The sequence below is a fragment of the Protomyctophum parallelum genome (genome assembly GCF_964188405.1).
Source record: "Protomyctophum parallelum genome assembly, chromosome: 22".
NCBI classification, from domain to species: domain Eukaryota; kingdom Metazoa; phylum Chordata; class Actinopteri; order Myctophiformes; family Myctophidae; genus Protomyctophum; species Protomyctophum parallelum.
Window position 1 is genome coordinate 23,744,500 of NC_139714.1, and position 21,633 is coordinate 23,766,132.

Below are 21,633 nucleotides of genomic sequence, written 5' to 3' on the forward strand. Positions count from 1 at the left end.
ATGAAGCAAATGTCGCCATGAACGGGACAACAAAATATTAGCATTTTTTGTCAATTAGTCTACCCTGCATTATACTATACAATACAATGGTGGTGTACAAGAATAGTGTCTTGTGAGATTGTAAATCTATTCTCACTGTTAAAAAATACATATACATATCCATGAATCTTAATTGAGGAAAAAGTTGTCATATGTCATACGAAACAATTATGCACAGTACTCAGTACTGTGGGGTTCCCCAGAGTTCTATACTTGGTCCCCTCCTTTTCCCCTGTAATGCAAAAATGATCTTGTTGTAGAGCGGCTATTCAATTTGCCCCAGAATATTATGGACGCTACTATTCATGACAAACAACAAACAAAGTCATCATCCATTCTACTGTTCAAAGGCAGATACTTCTGCAACTGGAGCTTATGCTATTATACAATTATTCTATTCCTATAACAAATTGGATCATCTGTGGATTTCTCTTGTGGAAAATAATTGTTCCCAAATGCCTTACAATACATTAAAGTTCAACACTTTATTTTATTATATATATACATTAGGTCTACATTAATTCACCAATTCTTTCTGTGCAGGTTCTCCACAAAAACAGCATTACTGGTCACCCACAAGGGGGCAGCATTAGGTAACCAGCATGTGCCTTCTAGTAGTCCACCCCAGAGCATCTCCTCACCTTTGCCTCAATGGCAACATCCACAGGTGTTCTTCAGTACAAATCCCATCGTTCCCTTTATCCACGACGGACTTACAGAAAGTCATACAGGTACTTCACAATGTCGAAATTCACCGTTCTGTAATGAATAAAACCATAAGAGAAATAAAATAAATGTTCAGCGCCAGAGAGTTGCAAATGTAATATGCTTCCAGCCCATGATATTATGCAGAACACAAAACAGACACCTGGATATGGCCCTGACGAAGTCCAGACAGACGGCACATTTATACTTGGGTGCATCCAGCTGGTCATCGTGGCCCACCTGGGTCAGCAGCTGGAGGGTCACCAGAGCAGAGATCTGGAAGGATACCAAAGAAAACCATTAAGACCTATTCATAGTCTGGATTTTCGGTGGCGAGGTGGTGAGCCCTGAAATAACGTTGAGCGGTGGTGAGTAAAAACAGAGAGAAGGGCTGGAGCGGTGGCGGTGGTTTGCTCTTCACCGCGGCTCGTGACGTCATGTTGTAGTTCGGTGGTCACCTAACCACCGAAAATCCAGACTATGTATGAGCCTTCACTCACTGTCCTACTGTATTAATAGTGAACATCCTAATGCATCGCGATGCAACGCATTGTGAGCTTGTAGATCTGCTATTTTCTAAAAGAAAATATATACTGTATATTTGAAAACTTGAAATAGGACATTCTGTACAATGAGTACTTCAAGTACATTTTGATGCCGAAAATACTTTTGTACATTTTTTTATTTACTTGTAACAGAGTATTTCTATATTGCAGTATTGATACTTTTTACTTACAAGGATCCCTGGCTAATAAGACAAATATATGTCTTAAAACATTATACTTGCCCTCTATAACTAAACTAAAAATAAAAACGCCTTAAATATTTTATTTCTTTCATAAATAAAGAATCTTTCACTCAATAGGAACTGCTCCCGTCGCAAGTTGATGATGTCATATGTCAATGTGTGGTCCAGCCCTATGGAATATATGGAATGCACATGCTAATAAAAAGCATTTACAATATTGCTTTGATGCTCATTAACCTTAGGACTGGTATTAAGTAGTTCTTATTAGCATATGCATTCCATAGGGCTAGACCATAATGGGCATATGGTATATCAAGTCAAGCAAGTATAATGTTTTAAGGCATATTTGTCTTATTAGCCAGGGATCCTTTTAAGTAAAGAATGTGAGTACTTCTTCCATCACTGAACACAGACCTTAAAAGTGTCTGCTGAGCTTCCATGATAGCAAACCAAAAGAAAAGGAGGGGGTGACTGAACAGATCGAACCTGGGAGAAGATGCTGGCAGACGGAGCCACTCTACTGTCCACCACGCTGTAAAAGATGGCCAAGAGACGGTCCAGAGGGAAGGGCTTGGGCCCTAGCAGGTGGTTACTGGTCTAAAAGACACGGGATGACCACGTTAAAAAGCGCTGTTGTACAGGAACATCAATTATGCAATCTCAACCTTGTGAACAAATAAAGTGCTCTATGACTATGAATGCCAATTTATATTTACGGTTGGCCAATTTGGCAAGTTTTTACACGACAAATATAACGTATTTTCACATGGAGTGAGTGTCACTTGACAATACAACTTTTTCAGTTGACACTTTGCCGAAACGGTTGTGTGATGATGGAGTGTTGTGTTAAAGGAGTCACCTTTTCATGTTTCTTCAAAAACGCTTTTGTTTTCTTTATTTTCCCGTGGTGCTGTTGAGAGTCAAAGGGAAGAGTGAAGTCAAGAAATAATGTATACCAAGAATAAGAAACACGTCTTTACAGAGAGATTGGTAGGCCTGTCACAATTCTTACATAATTGTTACATTATTTGTGACAATTAATTGCCAACTTAAATGTGTAATCGTGACAGCCCTGGACTCGAGGAGGTTTGACCGCTACCTTGACGAAGAAGCGCTTGTCCGTGCGGGCAGGGTTGTAGGACGCCAGGTAAGCAGCAATCAACAGGAACTTAGAATAATATGGGAGCTCCACGTGAGCGTGAGCAGAAAGGCCTTGATAGGCAAAAAAAAGGAAGAATGCATGTCATGAATTGAATACACACATTCCCGTACACAACACCATGCACGCAATGTAAAGACAAGAGACACTGTAAAAACAATACCAAGTGTCCCAATAATAGCAAATCCATTTTTTATGATGTATACTCAGGTGGCACCTAATCTATAGTTAAAGCTATAATGAGGAAGTTGCAACAACTGCAACACTTTTATTATGGGATACAGGCAACATCAAGACTAAAGCCTAAAACACACTCCACACAAGTACAGTATGTGAATTAAGGCTTGAAGCTACACAAGAGGCGTCATTGTGTTCTGAAAGGCTAGAACAGAATGAAGGAGTCTTCTTGGATTTGTGTTCTCTTCTGTTCTATAGCAGGCTTTAGTTTCAAATTGAACTACTGTATGTGGGTTTACTACCGCCACCAGAGCAGAGCACACTTAAGAGTACAGTATGTTTGTGCCAACAGAGTCAGGCATTGTCATTTGCGCACTTGCATGGAATGTTTCAGGCTTAAGTGCGGATACAGTGCGGACAAGCTGAAGGAGTTTTGCTGTGTAATGTTCATCAGATACCTCGTATTACTCCAGTCTCCTTCTCCTCCGTTTGCTGAAGTTTCTCCCATTGAACACTGAACAGGGGATAGAAGGACAACATGGTCAGACAAAGAAACAGGCCGCCATGTTATGCCTGAGTGAGCAAAGAGTACTGTGATCTACTGCACCACATTCAACTTCAATGTCATTATCACATCACAAGTGAAGTGTTAGCAGGCGTTTAAAAAAAAAAGTGTGTGATGTATTCCCAACGTGATGTGCTCCCAACGTTTTGCAATTTAAGAGAATAATTGCAATGGCAGTGCTGACAAATGGTACCAAAAGGCTGTCCTCACTCAGTGCTCGACGAACTATCGGCGAGTTTGATCACATAGTCTCAAGTAAATTCATGAAAGATGGGCGACATACAGACCTGGACACTTCCCGAAGGTACACAGTCTGCATGGCCTTTTTCAAATGAGGCTCGATGTTTCTCCAAAGCTTGGGTGTGTCGCTCTCTTTCACTGAACACAGGAAATTGATAACCATTAAGATAACCACAAGATTAATATACACATACAGTCTGTTGCCAAGATAAGGAACAGAAAAAAGCAGGGGAAAGTACAAAGAACGATATGTGTATGTGTGCAATGAGTATAGAGCGTCGCAGTCCCGCACCCTTTCATGACGACGCCAGGCCCAGGAAATAGTTTCCAATGCATTTTTCCCATAGACAATTCAAAACATATTTATTTAAAGACCTTATTTATAAGCGTCGTACATAGCCAACTCTTGTCGTGACAAATCATGAGAACAAGCACAATATTTTGGATCAAACAAATAATTACAAAGAAGAAAAACAACCAAAAATGTGTTGTAACCTACCGTTTTCTCCTTCTTTCTAATCATTTGTTCAGCCCGAAGTTTTTTGTTTGTTGTCATGATTTGTCACGACAAGATTTGGCTTTGTCCGCGGCGTAAACGATTTTAAATAAATATTTTCTGAAAAGTCTATGAGGAAAATTAACTGGGATTTATTTTCCGGGTCTCTCGAGGGGGCAGGACTGCGACGCTCTATTGCATATAAATATATGGACTGTAAAATATAATATTATCTGCTCTAACCCATTCAGGAAAGAAACGGGCTAAACCCTGTGGGCATTCCACAGAAATGCACACATATACAGTGTTACAGGCTTGCAGCTGTGTTTCAATGGCCATGTCACCATTTCTCTGCTCAGCACAATATAGCAGAATGATTTAAAGGCTGTGTAGGACTACAAATGGACAAAATGGAAACGTCTTACGATCCAACTCTTACCTTTTCCTTCCTCCAAGGGCTCACAGAACTTTGAGAAGTTAAGAGCTGCCTAATGGGGCAGAAATATAAAATATGATCAACAGGACATCAAACACGCATCTAATTGTGTGTGTGTGTGTGTGTGTGTGTGCGCGCGCGCGCGCGCTGACCAGATGACGGAGTTCTCGCAGGTCTCTGCACACAGTATAGAAGACGCCCAGCAGAATGTTGACGTAGGATGCGTACAAATCCGGGGAATAGGATGGATGGCTGTCCTGGGACAGGATCTGCTGAAGCTCAGCTGATGGAAGAAAAGCCACAAAAAAGATTCGACATGCGAGGCTTTTAAAAGCAGTCATCAGTCAGAAGAACTCATACGGTACATATTCTACACAAAACAAATATGTTCCTTCAAAGTGATCCAGACACTGTTTTTTGTCTCGGTCACAGACACAGGTGTAATTCACACAGCGTTTGGCTTGGAATGCAATGTTCCTCCACACAGTCTGCATTAAAAGTGTTAAAATCACAAGTACATTTGCCATCTCATGCCGCATCTGTTCTGTAAGTGTGGTCGTGACTCGTGAGGATGAGTGATATATGCTATGATTGCCTAGGATTAATGGTACCTTTACTGTAGTCAGGGAAATGGAGCTGTAGGGGCTCGAAGCAGCCAGTGTTGGGTCTGAACTTGTCCCAGACGATTTCACTCAGCAGAATCACGGTCACGTTGTCGTCGACCTATAAATACAAAAAGAAAAGTGTAAATTAAAAGTTTCATGACATTCATTTTGATTTATTTTAGGTTTTCTGACCTCAATTACACCCAAACAACCTGAACATTCAGTGGATTTTATGTGGTGTGGGGTTTTCTCTGTGTTCTGAAGCCTTATGAGCGGCAATGATGGCCACAATGATGAACCACAAGGTTCCCAGTTCAATCCCGGGATCCCCCAGAGTGTCCTTGACACTGAACCCCTAATTGCTCCCTATGTGCAGCTTGGTACCTTGCATGGTTTCCTCCACCATCGGTATATGAATGCGTATGTGAATGGCTGAACGTAATGCACAATCTATGCAAAGTGCTTTGGATAAAAGCGCTATATAAATAAATGCACCATTTTATTATTATTATTGTGATGGGGCACAAGTCAAGCTGCTGCACAGTGCACATGTCATTAATTAGTGGAACCTTGTTGTTTTGTTGTGTTCCGTTTGATGTATTGTTGACTTGACCCACACACACACCTAAATCTGCCACCTCATTATCACTTCACAGGCCTCAGTGACACTGAATGCTTTAACACCTGTGCGATCCAGAGATACACCCACACTCAACAATTCGCTTCCGCAGTAGGAAATAAATAAATAAGAAAGTCCGCCTCTGGTGCCTGTAATTAAAATGCAGTGAGCGAATGCCATGATCTCATTAAAGACTATTTTACAATGGAAGGCCTCCTCAAAGCACTCATGTTCAAGGTCACTCATTATCAAGGGAGCTCTTATAGCACTATATTATCTCCCACAATGAGAAAGAGCCATCTAATAAAAGAGGAACCAGTAAGACGTTTGAGTGATTACGGGGAAATTCTTTGGAGGAATTTTAGGATTATTATTTTGACTATATTACTAAACTAATCCTAGTAAATCAAGTCCATCATCTGAGCATGTCTTGGAAATGCTGTGATGTTTAGGTCATTATGTGACTGCTGGAAAATGTATATTTATTTTTGGCCATTATACTTTTTGATTGGATGTCTAAACAGTGTGTGTGTTTGTCATTTGTGTTAACCAGATATTGTGTTATTGGACGGCACGTCTTAAAATATAATCTGCTACCCAATGTAAAATTAATACTATACCAGTAATTCAAATATAGTTAAATAATATAGCCCAGTCTCACCAATTCTTGAAAGCGCAGAAAGGTGGGTAGGAGGTTGGCATCCATGTCTCTCAGAAGCTCTGCCTTTTCCATAACCTGTGAAGTGCACAGTTAAATTCAATGTGAAATTGGCTTAGGTTAGGAGGACAAGTATAATCCACTTCCACTATTCATACAGTGATATGACACACATGGTGATGTTCAGATGCGACGTGAGCTTATTTTCAAACTATCAATTAACTATTTTAATAAAGGCTGTGTTGTGCTGGCTGAAGATCACATACAGTCAGGATGTTTGCTTTGCTATCTGTGGTTATTACAATGCCAGGGGAGGAATATCCAGGTGAGGATCATGTGTACTCACAATGTACCGTGTCTGCTCAGCGGGGCACAACGAACATTGTTGCCTGTAGACGCGAACAAAGTCAGACAGGGAAGGACTGCGGGGAAGCAAGGATGCGGCTTCCGAGCCGAACAGGGACAGCAGCACTTGTTCAAACAGCAGAGCCACAGAGACACATTCCACACAGCTGACTGTGGCATGGGGCAACTGCAGGGGGGCGAAAAGAAAGGAGCACCTGATTTAACTTTTTTTTTTAACCAATGTTTTTCACAAAATTAATGCTCAGAAATATTTTTCCTCTCCAAGGAAGTTCACACTAGGGCTTTCACTTCTAGTGACTTTTACTAGTTGACTAGTCGACTAGTTGTTTAACTACCATTATGTAAAAACGAATAATAATATATTTTTTGGGGTAACATTTGTACATTTAAAAACGGTGTACATACATTGGTGACTATAATCTAGCATTCTAGCTGATCTTGAGGCCTACAAGAAGGGGGGAAAAAAACAAAATGAAAACGCTGTTTCTTTTTTTTTATCAACTAGTACCAACAAGGTCGACTAGTGGATTTACTAGTCGACTTAGACTAGTTGAATAGTCGACTAGTTGCTTGACACAATGTGTCAAGCTTGTAGATGTGCTCTAGGGATCTCCCACATCGGTATCTCCCACATCGGTATTGAGCGATATTTGCCGTTATCGGTCAATAGCAGTATCGGCAAATAAAACTAAGATTAACCGATGGCAGTAGCCGAACTCCAACATCTTTACCACTAGACCAAAGGGATATATCCCTGTGATTCGGGGGAGATTTTTGACTTTTAGGCCATCATGCTGAAGTTGTGAGCCACTCTGCTACACTCGGACCCCTTCCCACGGGGAAAACCCGATCCAGGTCACGGCACCATCGTAACGCCCAGGATTCTAACTCGGGTCTCAAACTTCAATCATGAGACAGGAATACTATAAGATAGTCATTGATCATCAGCACGGCATTGTCGCTTACCTCCAGCTCTGTCAACAAGGTCTGCATCACGTGGCTCTTCCCTGTGGCACGATGCCCATAGATGAAGATAGAGGAGAAGCTGTACTGCCCCGGCTGTGCAGACAGATACATGATGACATTAGTTCCTCCTCCTATCACAGTGGCTTTCAACCTTTTTCATATCAATTCAAGGCCCATCATTAATTCAGTATTCTAGGTGGTCCGGGTCCGGCCACCATTTGATGAGATTTAGCCTCTTAGAACCAAGAGACTTTTTTTGGGGGGTTATTGTCAGATAAGATTTTGTCCACAATTCGATGCTGTATTGATGTGGCGAACGTTGATCAAAATATGGTACATTCTCAAATTGTGTGTAGACTTCTTGTAAATTAAGTAGGCTTATTAATGCAGATATTTAACAACAATGTAACTCTTGAGAGCATAAAATGAAACATTACCAAATGGACCACCAGTAAAGGGTACATTTGATTTAATTGTAAGCTCTCAGTCAAGAGTTAAATATCTACAATACAAGGGTTCATTTGGTTACCCGTTCTCCATCATTTAGCTGGGGACCACCTGGAACCCCAGCAAGGACAGTGAAAACCACTGTCCTATCGCAATAACAGCTGAATGCAAAAAAAAAATTGAATGTAAATACAGCACACTAGTTAATGGACAGTGTGTTGTTGCAGGCAGATATAACACGAACCTCTCCCAACAGTGAGAGCAGCATGCCTGCTTGGATGTCTCTGCAAGGCAACTTCTCTGCAACACGAAGCAACCTGCCCTCCTCATAGCAGCCCGAATGCTGAAGAAGTCCAGACATGCTTCTCTTTGCTGTTCACCGAAATGTAATGTCCCGTGACTCCCGTTTCCCGAGTCTACCATACAGCTGAAAGACAACCATCCATGAGTTAGAGTTGTTGTTAATTGTTATTGTCACACTGCTAAACGCTAACATTAGCCTACTGCGGTGCTGCTGAGAGTTCTGACAGTTTCGCGCGCGCTCTCATATTACGTCAGAAAACCGTTCCCGCGGAGAGCCAATCACCAATGAGGAAAGAGTTATGGGTAATGTAGTCTCTGGATGGGGGTTCATCCCCCTCGTTTCTAAACGGGTTTATTTCTCTCACACACACACAATCAGAGACTCTCGACTCTCTGAGACAGTGACAGAGAGCCGAGCCAAGGAAGATGAATGCGGGACATATTCGTTTCACGCAACAGTCCGTCTGTCCTACAATGCGTTTATGAGGAGACTATAGTAGTGAGACTTAATTGTATGTATTCAAGCTTTCGCGCGTAACACGTGAGTCGGACGGAGGAGGATTATGGGGCTGCTACAATCCCCCTGCCAAGGCTATACAACAACCTCGGCTGCAACTCAGATTCTGTACGGGGTTATTATCGGTGCTCACTCAGTCCGCAAGGAGCAGGTGTAAATACGTGTGTAGGCTAGTAAAGGCAATCTGGAGTCTGGAGTCTGGACACGCTCTGGGAGACAAACAGCTGTGCCACACTACACCCTCAACTGAGCATCCTTCGACTTCGGTTTTGACTGCCTAAATCTAACGGTGGTTAGATTTCTACGGAGCGGTGGGTTGTTACTAGTAAAACGCATGCATCGGGGTTATGAATGGCCTGGAGACGGCAGAATATGCGGGCTCAAGAGGCTGCGTTGTGTTCTTCTTGACGAGCGCGTGTTGTATTGTAATGTAGTATAGCCAGGGGTGTATGTATGGATGATCGCACACACAGTAGTAGCCTATAATATAGCCAGGGGGGATAACATCAGACGGTGCCGTTTAGATGCGAGAGTGCAGTGATGGTGTGATGATTGGTGAGGCAGCAGCAGCTGGGACCACCATGGACCACATTGGCTGGACATCAGTAAAAAGCAGAGATTTTCAAAGGCATAACTAACTGTAACTGCAACGGCATTTTATATTTGGGATTTGAATCGACACCGTCACCGACCGTATCGTGTTTATTTATTTTTCTACTACCCCCGACATCTTTTAGTTTAGATATATAAATAAAACCATTTGTAGGCCTATTATAATAGACTATATATAAACTATGGTGCCCGGAGCTCCCACGACCATGCTGCCGGCGTCGGAGGCTGCCAAGATCTACCAGACCAACTATGTGCGCAACTCCCGTGCCATAGGCGTCCTGTGGGCCATATTCACCATCCTGTTCGCAATCGTCAACGTGGTGTGCTTCATCCAGCCCTACTGGATCGGAGACGGCGTGGACACGCCGCAGGCGGGCTACTTCGGCCTGTTCCACTACTGCATCGGGAACGGGCTGTCGCGGGAGCTGACGTGCCAGGGCAGCTTCACCGAGTTCGCCAGCATCCCCTCGGGCGCCTTCAAAGCCGCGTCCTTCTTCATCGCCATGTCCATGGCGCTGGTGATCGGCTGCATCGGCTGCTTCACGCTGTTCTTCTTCTGCGGCACCGGCACGGTGTACAAGATCTGCGGGTGGATGCAGCTGGCTGCAGGTAAAGCGTCTATATGTCTGTCTGTCTGTCTGTCTGCCTGCCTGCCTGCCTGCCTGCCTGCCTGCCTGTCTGCCTCTCTCCCCCCGCCGGTGTTTGTTTGTTGCCTGTGTGGAGCTCACCTGCACGTTCACATTCACAACTCTCTGCCCAACAGGTTATATTATGCAGTCAACAGTTTGATTGATTGAATACTTTATCAATTCAATTCAAATGAGCTTTGAGCTTGGCATGATGAGAAAACATAGGCCTATTGCCAAAGCAAGTGTCAAAATATAATAGATCTAACGTTTACAAACATGTCCTTTAAATTGGGATTAATCGATCTATAACGTTTACAAACATGTCCTTTAAATTGGGATTTGTCTCCAGAGTTGACTGACCTCAATATAATTAATAAGAATTTCATCATTGTTGAACCTTTAACCCAGTGCTACTAAACCTGCAGCCCGTGGGCCTCATGCGGTCTCTGCGGCCCATCATGGTCAAACCAATACAAAATATAATTAGTTATTTTCATTGGTTTTGAACAAGATTGTATTATAAACCACTTATTTATTCACCAGTGATAATCTGTTCATTATATTCTCTTGCACATTTTGTGAATGAAGCCTCATTTTGTAACTTCATCATTAATCACAATGTATTTGTGAATGGGGTTTGGCCTTATAGCTGGAAATGTGTCTTGTTTTCTTAATTTTCAGACTAGTCGTGTATATATCCGTTGCAAAATACATTTGTAAACGTTTCAAAATAACACAGACATTTCCGGCTTGCAGTTGAGTAGCCCTGCATGCTTTAACCCAACATGACGTTTGAACGCTGCATGGTCTGGCTGGCTCCACCACAGCCCTCAATATGTCCGAGGTCAGTAGTGCTGTGGGCCAGATGTGACGCCTATATATACACTCCATTAAGGATTCACACACACATTGACCCCACAGCTCAAACCCTGGCCTATAGCTAGCAGCTGTGAGGAGATGGATTATATCTTGAGTACTGTTAGGCTGAGCCATATCACAAGCCCATCTAATGAGCAGCACAGCCTGAGCCTTAGACGTTTGCATCTTTAACACCCCCTCCTGTTCAAAGCCTGCCTCGTATTCCTCAGTCACATGTTCGCCTTCCCCAAGTTTCTCACCATCAAGGGAAACGGATATGAAAATGTATGCAGGAGGAGTCGGATGAGGTGAAGCGTGTCATTTTGAAACGCTGAGGGTTATATCTTCATCTTACCATATCTTGTGAATGTCAGCAGCACAGACGATGACAGAGTTGACTGCTGAGCTGTTATTGATCATCGCTGAGCCGTCCTTATAGTGTGCGGGCACGAGATCATTCACCCGCTCGCTCCGCCCGTTGGTGCGATTCAAATCTATTCCTCAATCTGACCCGCTTTCTTCTCTGTCACTGCTCTCTCCTCCAGCTCACCCTCTACCAAAATTGCCGTAGTGTGTCGAGGCCACTGGGAAATTGGCCATCAACAGATGCCAGGGGAGCTGTAATTGGCAATATCAAGGTGTTTTCTCTGCCTAAGCAGTTTGAAATCCAAATGTGATCCGAATCCTCCCCAAGGCTTTAGGGTTAGGACATCAGATGTCATTTCAGGGTCGGTTGTATATTGACCACTGTGCCAGCAAAGATCACACACATGGCCCGGAGGCAAACCTTTTTTTTCTCCTTTTTAGCAAGGTATAGGCCGAATATGCGTGTGATGAAAGAGGAATCCACAGGTGAATAAACACAAGATGTCGACACAATTGTGTCAAATACATTTTCTAAATATGAAAATGTAACGCAACTTTGATCTTACCAGTTCATTGGTCGAGCACCAATGGGCTTGACACTCGCTTCGTGACGTAGATGCATAAAGGCCACTTGACTAAAGTGTATGCGGTTATGACCTCAGTGACGTGATGAATAACCTACCAAACCTAAAAGATAAGGTAGGCAGAAGCTCATTTAAATATACGGAGGTGGAGGACTGGAACAAAATCCCAAGGGAAATTAAATTTGCCCAGTCCTTGAACATTTTTTTAAATATGTTGAAAAACTGGCTGATGGGCAAGCTAGAATATACTAGGGCTGTATTTATCTATTTATTATGTATTTATTGTTTTGTTTAGTGATCTATGATGGTGTCATTGTAATGTCCATTATTGTGATTTCAGTCAACGCATGTTCTTCCTATACCATATGCTGTATTTATTTATTTATTTGGACCACAATGGAATTAAGTCTTTGACTTTTTGTGCAATCCTGACTATTCTGTACTGCTCTTTTTGAACTGTATCTTGAATATATCAAATAAATCAAATCAAACCGGAAATAGGGTGTCCCTATAGGGATGTATGCGCTGGGTGAGCAACCTTCATTGAAAAGCCGGGGCGAAATGTAACTAAAAGATAATGTAGCTCTACAGTATATGCATGGGAGCCACTCAATTATTAGACCCAGCTCATCGTTTTTCTTTACTTTGTGCTAAAGTGCTCATCTTCAGTAGCTTTCAGTAGGCACAAATCACCAACATGGCAGCATCAGCAACCGGTAAATCTTATAGGGATGCTCCGATCAGGTTTTTTGGGACCGATACTGATCACCGATTGTTTTTCTCATGATCGGCCGATACCGATTGTTTTTCTCATGATCATTGAGTGAATATCGGCCGATATGGCCGATCACCGATCGCTGGCCGATTATCGGAGCATCTCTCTACCTTCTTTCCTCTCTGTCACTGTAGCTATCTCTGGCTGAACCCTTCACTAAGACAGTGGTTCCCAAAGTGGGGTCCAGGGACCCCTAGGGGTCCTTGATGGAGTTCCAGGGGGTCCCCAGCTAAATGATAATTAGGAACCAAATGGATTTGGTTCCATTTGTACACTGAGTTAAAATTTACTTTGATTTTACAATATACATTAGGGTCCCAGAGATAGAAATGCCATTACATTGGGGGGACCGTAACCATTTCAGGTCAAACCTGGAGTCCTTGAAATTAAAATGGTTAAGAATCACTGCTAGAGCCATGAAAATCTTCTCTTATAGAGGTCCCTGGCATATCATTTCTAATGAGGGTCCACAGGCTAATGACTGTCAATTTGGGGGTCCTTGACATGAAAAGGTTTGAGAACCACTACAGCCATCACTTCTCAGTCCACCTCTGAGGGTCCGTTGCCACAACCGAGGGCCCTAGGTAAATAGAATGCAAGATCAATGATGATAATACTTGGCCATTTGAAAACCAGGTGGCAGCGAAGGCAGCTGTCAGTGTCATTGCAATAGGAATGAGATGATGGGGATTACTTTTTTTTTTTTTTATGATCTTTTGCCCAGATGGGCATGGTTTTGCAGGACGCAGCAGTGCACAGTAATTAAACCATGTGGACCATGTCAACTCAACGAGGCAGACACAGCGACAGAAGCAGGCTCGAGTCCCACGAGACACGCCCGAGCGAGGCTGATGAACCCGAGCGAGTGCACCACACACACCTAGCAATGCAATGGCCGTGCGTCGACGCATTGTGAGCTTGTAGATCGGCTATTTTCAAATGGCCGCAAATTACACAATGTATTTACTATTTAGGGCTGAAGTGGCACTGGTTACTGACTGTGTGTTTTGTAGTAATCAACATCTACAAAGCAACTAGTGAGTCGTGACTAAAGTTTTCAAATAAATAATTATAGTGTAGTAAAAAAATATATATATTTGCCTCGAGATGTAGTGGAGTAGAAGTACTGGACAATTGGAAATACTCAAGTAAAGTAAAAAGATATATATATATAATTCTACTCAAGTACAGTACTTAGTTAAATGTACGTACGTACTGTAGTTACTTTCCACCACTGCACTGAAGCAGATTTGAGTAGATGATCCATTTCCCGGGTTGTTGCACTGCAGTTCCAACTAAATGGGCCTCTGGAGGGTGAGGCAGGCATTAGCAGGAAAGAAAAGAGCCCATTAGAGCTATCGGCCCATGTTGTTCCGGAGATACAAATGGATCGATAAACCTCTAACAACGAAATGGGGACAGCCACAGCCAGTGTTTGGCCTTTCCTCACAGGCAGCACTGTTTGTAATGGGGGGGGGGGGGAGTGTATAAATGTTTATCTGCATGTGTGTGTGCGCTGTGTAAGCGAGTTAGTCTGTGTGTCTGTGCATGTACATGCGCGTGCATGTGCCACAATGGCCTGCTTGATATCTCATGACTCATCTCAAATTGTCAGTCCATCGTCTCACGTCCTTATGTTTGCTGTGCATGACAACATGATTTGATGTAGAGTCTGTGTCTGTGAAGGATGATAAATGAATCCCACGTGAGCGCTGAGCGCATTGTGTGCGCTATTCAATTTCACACCTCTTCAGAGAACTGGCAAGTGGAACTGGGAGCCACTCTTATCACCATTGAATTGTAATGAGGGAAAAGAGAACGGTGGGGTTGATTGACGTTGCATTCCGTCAAGACTGGGGAATGGCAGACATACAAACAAATAAATACTACATGGGTCTAATAATGGTGTTGCCATGAATCTCTTAAGACATATTGGTCACATTAGTCTTTTGGTAAAAGTTGCAAGAATGCCCAGCCTGAACTTTGAGATCGGACAAAGTGGTACCAGTGTAAAGATTTATCTCACATGAACCCACATGTCCTGAAAGTTTCAGCTCTCTAAAGACAAACAAAATTAATTATGAATTATTTATGAAGTTTTGAACATAATATGGGAATTTGTTAACCACCACCACTTTAATTAGTCATAACCACATGTAATAAGTAAACTATGTGTAGCTTCGGTAGCCAGGCTTTTATTTTTGTTCACATTCGGCTCGTGTAAAGTTTATTTAGGTTAATTATGAAATAAGAGTTTCCATTGGGGCAACAAATAGACAATTAGATCTGCTAAATATCCAAATAGACGGTACTAAAAGATTCAGATGAAACTTTTTGGGTTTTTTGTTCTCTTGTTTTTGAGCTCTTATATCTTGTTCTTTCTCATTATTTAGATAATCATGGTGAAGTCACGTAATGGCTGGTAGCAGTGCAGCAATTATGTGATTATTTTTAATGATAGATAGGGGCAGGTATTAATAATATTTATCTTCTTCCTGCTCCTCCCTTTCTTTTATGGAAAATATAAAAAAACACTAAAGTAGTAAATGAAACGAAATAAAGAAATATGAACAATGAAATGAATTAGATTAATCAGAGTAGAAATCTTATAGATGGACATTGGGCATGGTCTATGCACATTACAATCTTGATTGTACCACCTGCGTGCGGATCAGAAGTTATAGGCCAATAAATTGTGAAGTTGCTTGATTTTGCAACATGGCAGTTGAGACTTTGTTCTGATCTGCTAAGTTTTGTCATTGAAAATCTAAAATATTATGTACGGTACTTTATGAAAAGACAGCAATCCCTGATCACCAAGAATGTATTAATTCCCTGTTGTTGGTCAACCAATATATCATCTAATATACTTTGTCATGATGAATAGAAAATTGTGAAAAGTTAGCATTGTTTTCAATTGTTTAAAGAATGTGTTCAGAGATTGTCACCTATTTATAATGACATGGCCGAATCAGAGACAGAGTTTGAAGTGGATAAACTGTCACCGACTCTTATCTGTTTAACACGCTCAGCTCTGCGGGGGCCGTTTCAGAACCACATCAATAAGCCCTTATCCTCTCAGACAGAAAGAGTCTTAAAGTGATGTAACACGACCTCTTGGGTGCAAAGATGTAGGTGCATGCACACACACACACACACACACACACACACACACACACACACACACACACACACACACACACACACACACACACACACACACACACACACACACACACACACACACACACACACACACACACACACACACACACACACACACACACACACACACACACACACACACACACACACACACACACAAGGGATTCTGCTTGTGGGATGGAAGTGGGCTCGCTCTAAAGTGTCCCGTTTAATCATCATTCATTTATCATTTCCTACTCTTCATTCAGTAAAATGCTCAGCTGGTTACTGCGTGTGTGCGTTTGTGTGTGAGTGTGTCACAAAAGGCCTACAGTGTTTTATGGGATGTGGTCCAGTCACTTCCAACAGAATAAAGATGTGAGCGCGCAAGGTTAACCCATTTAGACCTGAGGACAATGCTAAAAAAATTGTTTCAAAATCAGATCGTTTTCTGAAAAAAAACAATGTTTCTATATCAGTGTTTCTCAAACTTTTTCATGTCAAGGACCCCAACAATGATATGTAATTGAATGAAATGGAAATATGTTGTTCCAGGGACCCCATCGGAAGGAAGGATTTGAGTTAAAAACGTTCGCTCTGAAAGAATATATTCAAAGATTTGCACCACATCTTCACGATTTAAAAAAAATAGCAGATCTACACGCTCGTAGCACGGCACACTCTGGGTACCCGCCCTGAATTTAAGGACGGTCTACACAGGCCTCAGGCAGTGCAGAGAGGGAGTCATGTGCTTGTCAGCTGCCCACAAATCACCCTGAGGAAGAGGCTGGGACATTATGACTGCATATCATAACGGCATAGTGAATGTCAAGCTCCTGTGCCTCCATGAATGACTTGAGTCTTGTATGGTTTATATATCTATATTGTTACTGTGTGTACACCTCGACTTGTGTTATAATAAGATACTCTAAAATCTAAATGAACGAGTGATTCCGTTGCGCGTGATGATTTGTCAAGGGCATGTTAATGATGCTTAAAAAATAACTTGTCGGCCCGTGGCTATAATAATAAATGGGTTTCTCTTTCTCAATTTCTCAAGCCAAAGTGGCTCAGAAATTGAACTAAAGCATGACGGACAGACGCGACGGTGGGGTCGGCCTCAGGTGTGTCTGAGGTGAAGCGAGAGTGGCGTGCCTGATTGAGGAGTCACGTGGTATTTAGACACTTTAAGTGTGACTGACGGTTATGATTGCGGTGTAGTTAGGTGCTGGAATGAGGAGAGAGATGGAGATTAGATGAGAAAAGTAGAAGAGGCTAGCAGAGCTGTCAAACACTCCCGACGATTCAGACGGTTCTTTAGAATAGAGTGCTCTGGGAGACTGGGAGTCTTATTATGTTCCACAAAGATTGATACTACCGTACTAAATTGACCAAGAACTGAACAGAGATGATGCTCAATAAATGGTACGGTAAGCTTTTAAATGATGATATTGTGGCATCGACCCAAAGAGTAACTGGAATAGTAGTCTCGTGTAGCCAGACAACTATTACACAATCTTATCTCAGAAGGCTATATAGAGTCTGGAACTACACCTCCCGAAATCGGAGTAAGGAAGCTGGTATTTCCCTTCACAGAAATATTTGTATTGTTTTTATTTACATTTCTACTAAAGCAGCAAGCTATAATGCTTAGATGATTTCTATTTATAGTAGGATAAATGTGCACGACTAGTGTAAAGACGAAACGGAAGTGGGGAGGAGGCTTCACTTCCGCTTTACCCCGGTAGATTTTACTCATGATCAGAGCTTCCGTATTTGAAAACTGCGAGAGGCAACAGTCTGGCAACGCGTGACTGCTGGAATAGAGGGTATGCGCGTGACATCATCGTACCTGGAAGTTATGCGGGAACGCCCACTGAGTGGCATAAAACTACTTTCTCCAACATTGCAGCTGTACGAAAAGCTTGAATTATCCTCTTTCTATCTGCAAAGTTTTTGTTTCATAAATCCACCATAGAAACGTTATGAGCTGCTTTCTGTCAAGAAATGTCCTGCATTTGATTATTTTTCTAATTGTCAGAGTTTGGAAGTGCTTGTTTTCAATAACACAAAGTTTTGCTGTCTCCTGCATTATGTGACATTCAGACATAGAAACAGGTGGTACGACGGACGGTTGAGTGATTTCCAAAGAGCTCTTCCAAACTCCAACACTCCAATACTCTCTAGCAAATGACAGTTTCAATACAATCGATTACGGAGCCGGCTCGCCACAGGTCAGGTAGCCTATACTTCATGGTCACAACTTGCATTTGGAGAGATCTCACAGGCTCATTTATATAGACATTAAAACCAAGGAAGGAAGATGGTTTCACGCAAATGCTCGTATGAGATGCTGAAGGCATTTCACCATTAAACCCTTGAACAGCTGAGCTGCTAATTACTTCCACACAATTTGTTGGATAAGAAAAAGGAAAAAAGAGAAAAGTATTTCCAACAAAATTCCTGAAGAGCATGGTGGTTCAGCCACGTGGTTCATTCATGTTTCACGAGGCAGGGTCAGTGGAAAGTAACTAAGTACATTTACTTAAGTACTGTACTTAAGTACAATTTGAGGTATTTGTACTTTGAGTATTTCCTATGTCCAATACCACTACAATTATTTGACAACTTTAGTTAGCCTACTAGTTACTTTGATTCATATTACAAAACATACATTAACCACTTAAGCCCTATATGCATTTCGGCCATTTGAAAATAGCAGACCTACAGTAAGCTCACAATGCATTGTGAGCTTGTACTAGTGTAGATCCGTTATTTTCAAAAGATTTTTAAGAGGCGCTAGCCCCTTCTATAAACAGCTTTTGTCCCCACATGTCTCAAGATTTGCCATTGACAATGAACAGAGAAATTACATCAGAATTCCGGTAAATATGACGTAAATTAAACATCAAAACATTAAACGCCATTGACATTGAAGAGAAAACGTACGATTATGTAAACGAGCAAATCGGCTAACCAATCACAGGTTGGTGGGAGCGCTTGGCCAATAAGGGACCACCTTATGTACCTTATGTAGCAATGTCAAATGACCGATCACATAAATTGATGTACGATGAGTTGACAATACACACAGGTGTGATTCTTTTTTAATACATTTGATAAGTTGAAATGGGAAATTCCCTGTACTTTTACTTTTGGTACATTTTGATGCCAATACATTTGTACTTTTACTCAAGTGACAGAGTATTTCTATATCGTAGTATTGTAGTACTTTTACTTGTGGAGTTGAGACTGGGGGTGGGGGTAGGGTTTCTGGAAGTCTGCTGGCATTCTCCAAATGCTGCTTGGCCTTTAAATTGGTGGGATGATGGGATTATGGCTTGACGTCTGATAAGAGCGCGGCGCACCGGACCGGCGTGGCTGATGGGAAGATAACAAGGTGTCTGTGCCTCACTGCGTCCGCCGCTATGCTACACTACGGTATAGCGCTCAATGGCACTGCTTAATCGTGTGCTGTGGGAGAGGGCTAAAGCCGTGGTGGGGGTGTCAGGTGGGGGATGGGCGCGAGGAGTCACAAGAGAGAGACGGAGACAAGGGGCTATCGTAGGTGTGTTCACCTGCCAACAGAGTACGGTTCTGAAACTGTGTACATCAATGCAGCCGTTATTTTTTATTTCTCCCCGCAAAAGGAAATCTTCTTCTTATACTCTGCTGTTCTATTATCCTGTTGTGTTATGCATGAATATATGTGTCACTAAACAGTTCCCCATGCGCCGCACAACGGATCAGTGACAAATCCCCCAGCGGGGGGAAAGTGCTAATCTCAACGAGCATAAGCTCGTCTCAGAGGATAACAAAATGCTGTCTGTCTATCTATTGTCAGCCTTTTTTCTTTTTTTGCTCTTGCGGGTAATACTTAACGGTAAGTTATTAAGAGTCGCTTACCCTTAAGTTTCCCATGTAGTAGTAGTCACTGGTTCCAGCCCAATGGGGCGGCCCGGGACCCACTTGGGGGTCATTTTTATGGGTCCCTATTTTATGTTTCTTACATTTTGTTTTTGAGCTCTATATACAGGTTTAATGTTTGTTTTTAGTTCAATGTTTGTTTTAAAAACGCCATTGACAATGAAGGGACAATTTACATCATAGTGTCCCTCATTAGTCATATTGTCTCTTTATTGTTAATGGCATTTAATGTTTGTGTTGGCACCGTTTGTTTTACATCACCATTAGTACTGATCACCTAATCAACATAAGTTAGACTTTACTATGTTAGAGCCCCTCACTTCACACGGGTGTGATTTGTAATTATTATTATTTTAAAAGATATTAAAAAAAACATTCCCAAAACATTTTCATTAATAAAAAAAAATCAAATTCAATGATCAATGATGGGGGCTTTCCCCATGTATGGGGATGATGATGTCATAGTGATGTCACGAGACCTGGGCCCAATATATGGGGGCTTTCCCCATGTATGGGGATTTTGAGTGCCGAAAAATTCCATTTCCATTTCCATAGTTAACTGCGACCTTCGGTCACTATAGTTTGGGAGACATCAAGTGTCTCTTTTGGGTCACAGCCTAAAATCGACCACATACTGTAATGTAGTAGCTAATCTGCAAAGGACCACTATTCAGAGAATGTTTGGTGGAGACGTAGAGTACATAACCCTAGGCTCAGAATCATCTCACTCTAGTTCTTATCTTATCCAATACTTTTACTTCTACTCCACACCATCTCGGAATCCAAATATTGTACTTTTACTCAATTGGTCACATCGCATATACAGTAGATCTGCTATTTTCAAAGGATTGTTATACAGTACATTTGAATAAGGGTTATATGGGACATTCTGCACAATGAGTGCAGAATCAGTCAATTATTAATTCCAGACTTCTACTTGTACTTGAGTATTTATACAATCTCAGTATTGATACTTTTACTTAAATAAATAACAATGTGCACGTTTTTCCACCACTGGTTACAACAATAAGACCACAACCTCTCTTTCACTCCAGGCGGGTGGGTGAGTGGATCACACCCCTCTAGTGGCAGGTGCGCGTCACGTCAGGGGAAAAAATGCTGACGTTTTCCAACGGTTTGTTAAGTTTTGACCAGCCCTGCACCTCCCCAGAATAAATGCAATTACAGTGTTGTGGGGTGAAGGATGCGACGATGGGGGAGGTGAGCCTTATCGTATCCCTGCCCTGCTGACCTGGCATGTGGCTGCGCTCTCTCTTATCCCCTTGTGCACTTTAAAGAGACCGACCATATCAAATACTTAATCCTCTGCCAGCTAACGCCAGGCATCGCTGGCCAATGTCTCCTTATGTCAGCCAACGACTGGAGTCTGTACAAGTCTGAAACAGCAAGCGCTATCAACAGGAAAGCAGTGTTGTTTTTGGCAGCAAATACTGGATCTCTTGTCCACTAGTCCCTTCCTAACATTTTAGTCTACCGGTAGTTTTTATTTGTCGACGAAATTGTCAGTATATTTAGTCTTAGTTTTAGTCATCGTAGCTTAGTTTCCATTTGTTTTTGTCAGTGAAAATAGGTAGTCGAACATTTTTCGTCTTAGTTTTAGTCAACGAAAACAACACTGCAGGAAAGGGCTTGAGTTTGATGGAATGTGACTATAGAGTGAATATAATTAGG

General features: G+C 42.1%; 2 protein-coding genes across 2 annotated transcripts in view; one reads left to right on the forward strand and one right to left on the reverse strand.

Moving 5' to 3' along the window:
- Positions 1-509: 509 nt before the first annotated feature.
- orc5 (origin recognition complex, subunit 5) lies at positions 510-8,684 on the reverse strand. Its single transcript, XM_083758142.1, has 14 exons — positions 8,471-8,684; positions 7,780-7,872; positions 6,794-6,979; positions 6,451-6,525; positions 5,177-5,288; positions 4,718-4,848; positions 4,569-4,617; positions 3,681-3,771; positions 3,287-3,342; positions 2,592-2,704; positions 2,352-2,402; positions 1,979-2,089; positions 908-1,020; positions 510-798 (listed from the first exon to the last, which is right to left on the reverse strand). Exons 1-14 carry the CDS (start codon positions 8,585-8,587, stop codon positions 753-755), a joined length of 1,344 nt encoding a protein of 447 aa, XP_083614268.1. The 5' UTR covers positions 8,588-8,684; the 3' UTR covers positions 510-752.
- Positions 8,685-9,840: 1,156 nt separating this feature from the next.
- lhfpl3 (LHFPL tetraspan subfamily member 3) overlaps positions 9,841-21,633 on the forward strand; it is a gene marked incomplete at both ends in the record, with an annotated part of 35,432 nt that continues 23,639 nt past the window's right edge. Inside the window, one exon of the mRNA XM_083794600.1 lies at positions 9,841-10,267. Coding sequence (XP_083650726.1) covers positions 9,841-10,267 — 427 coding nt within the window. The remainder of the gene's footprint in view (positions 10,268-21,633) is intronic.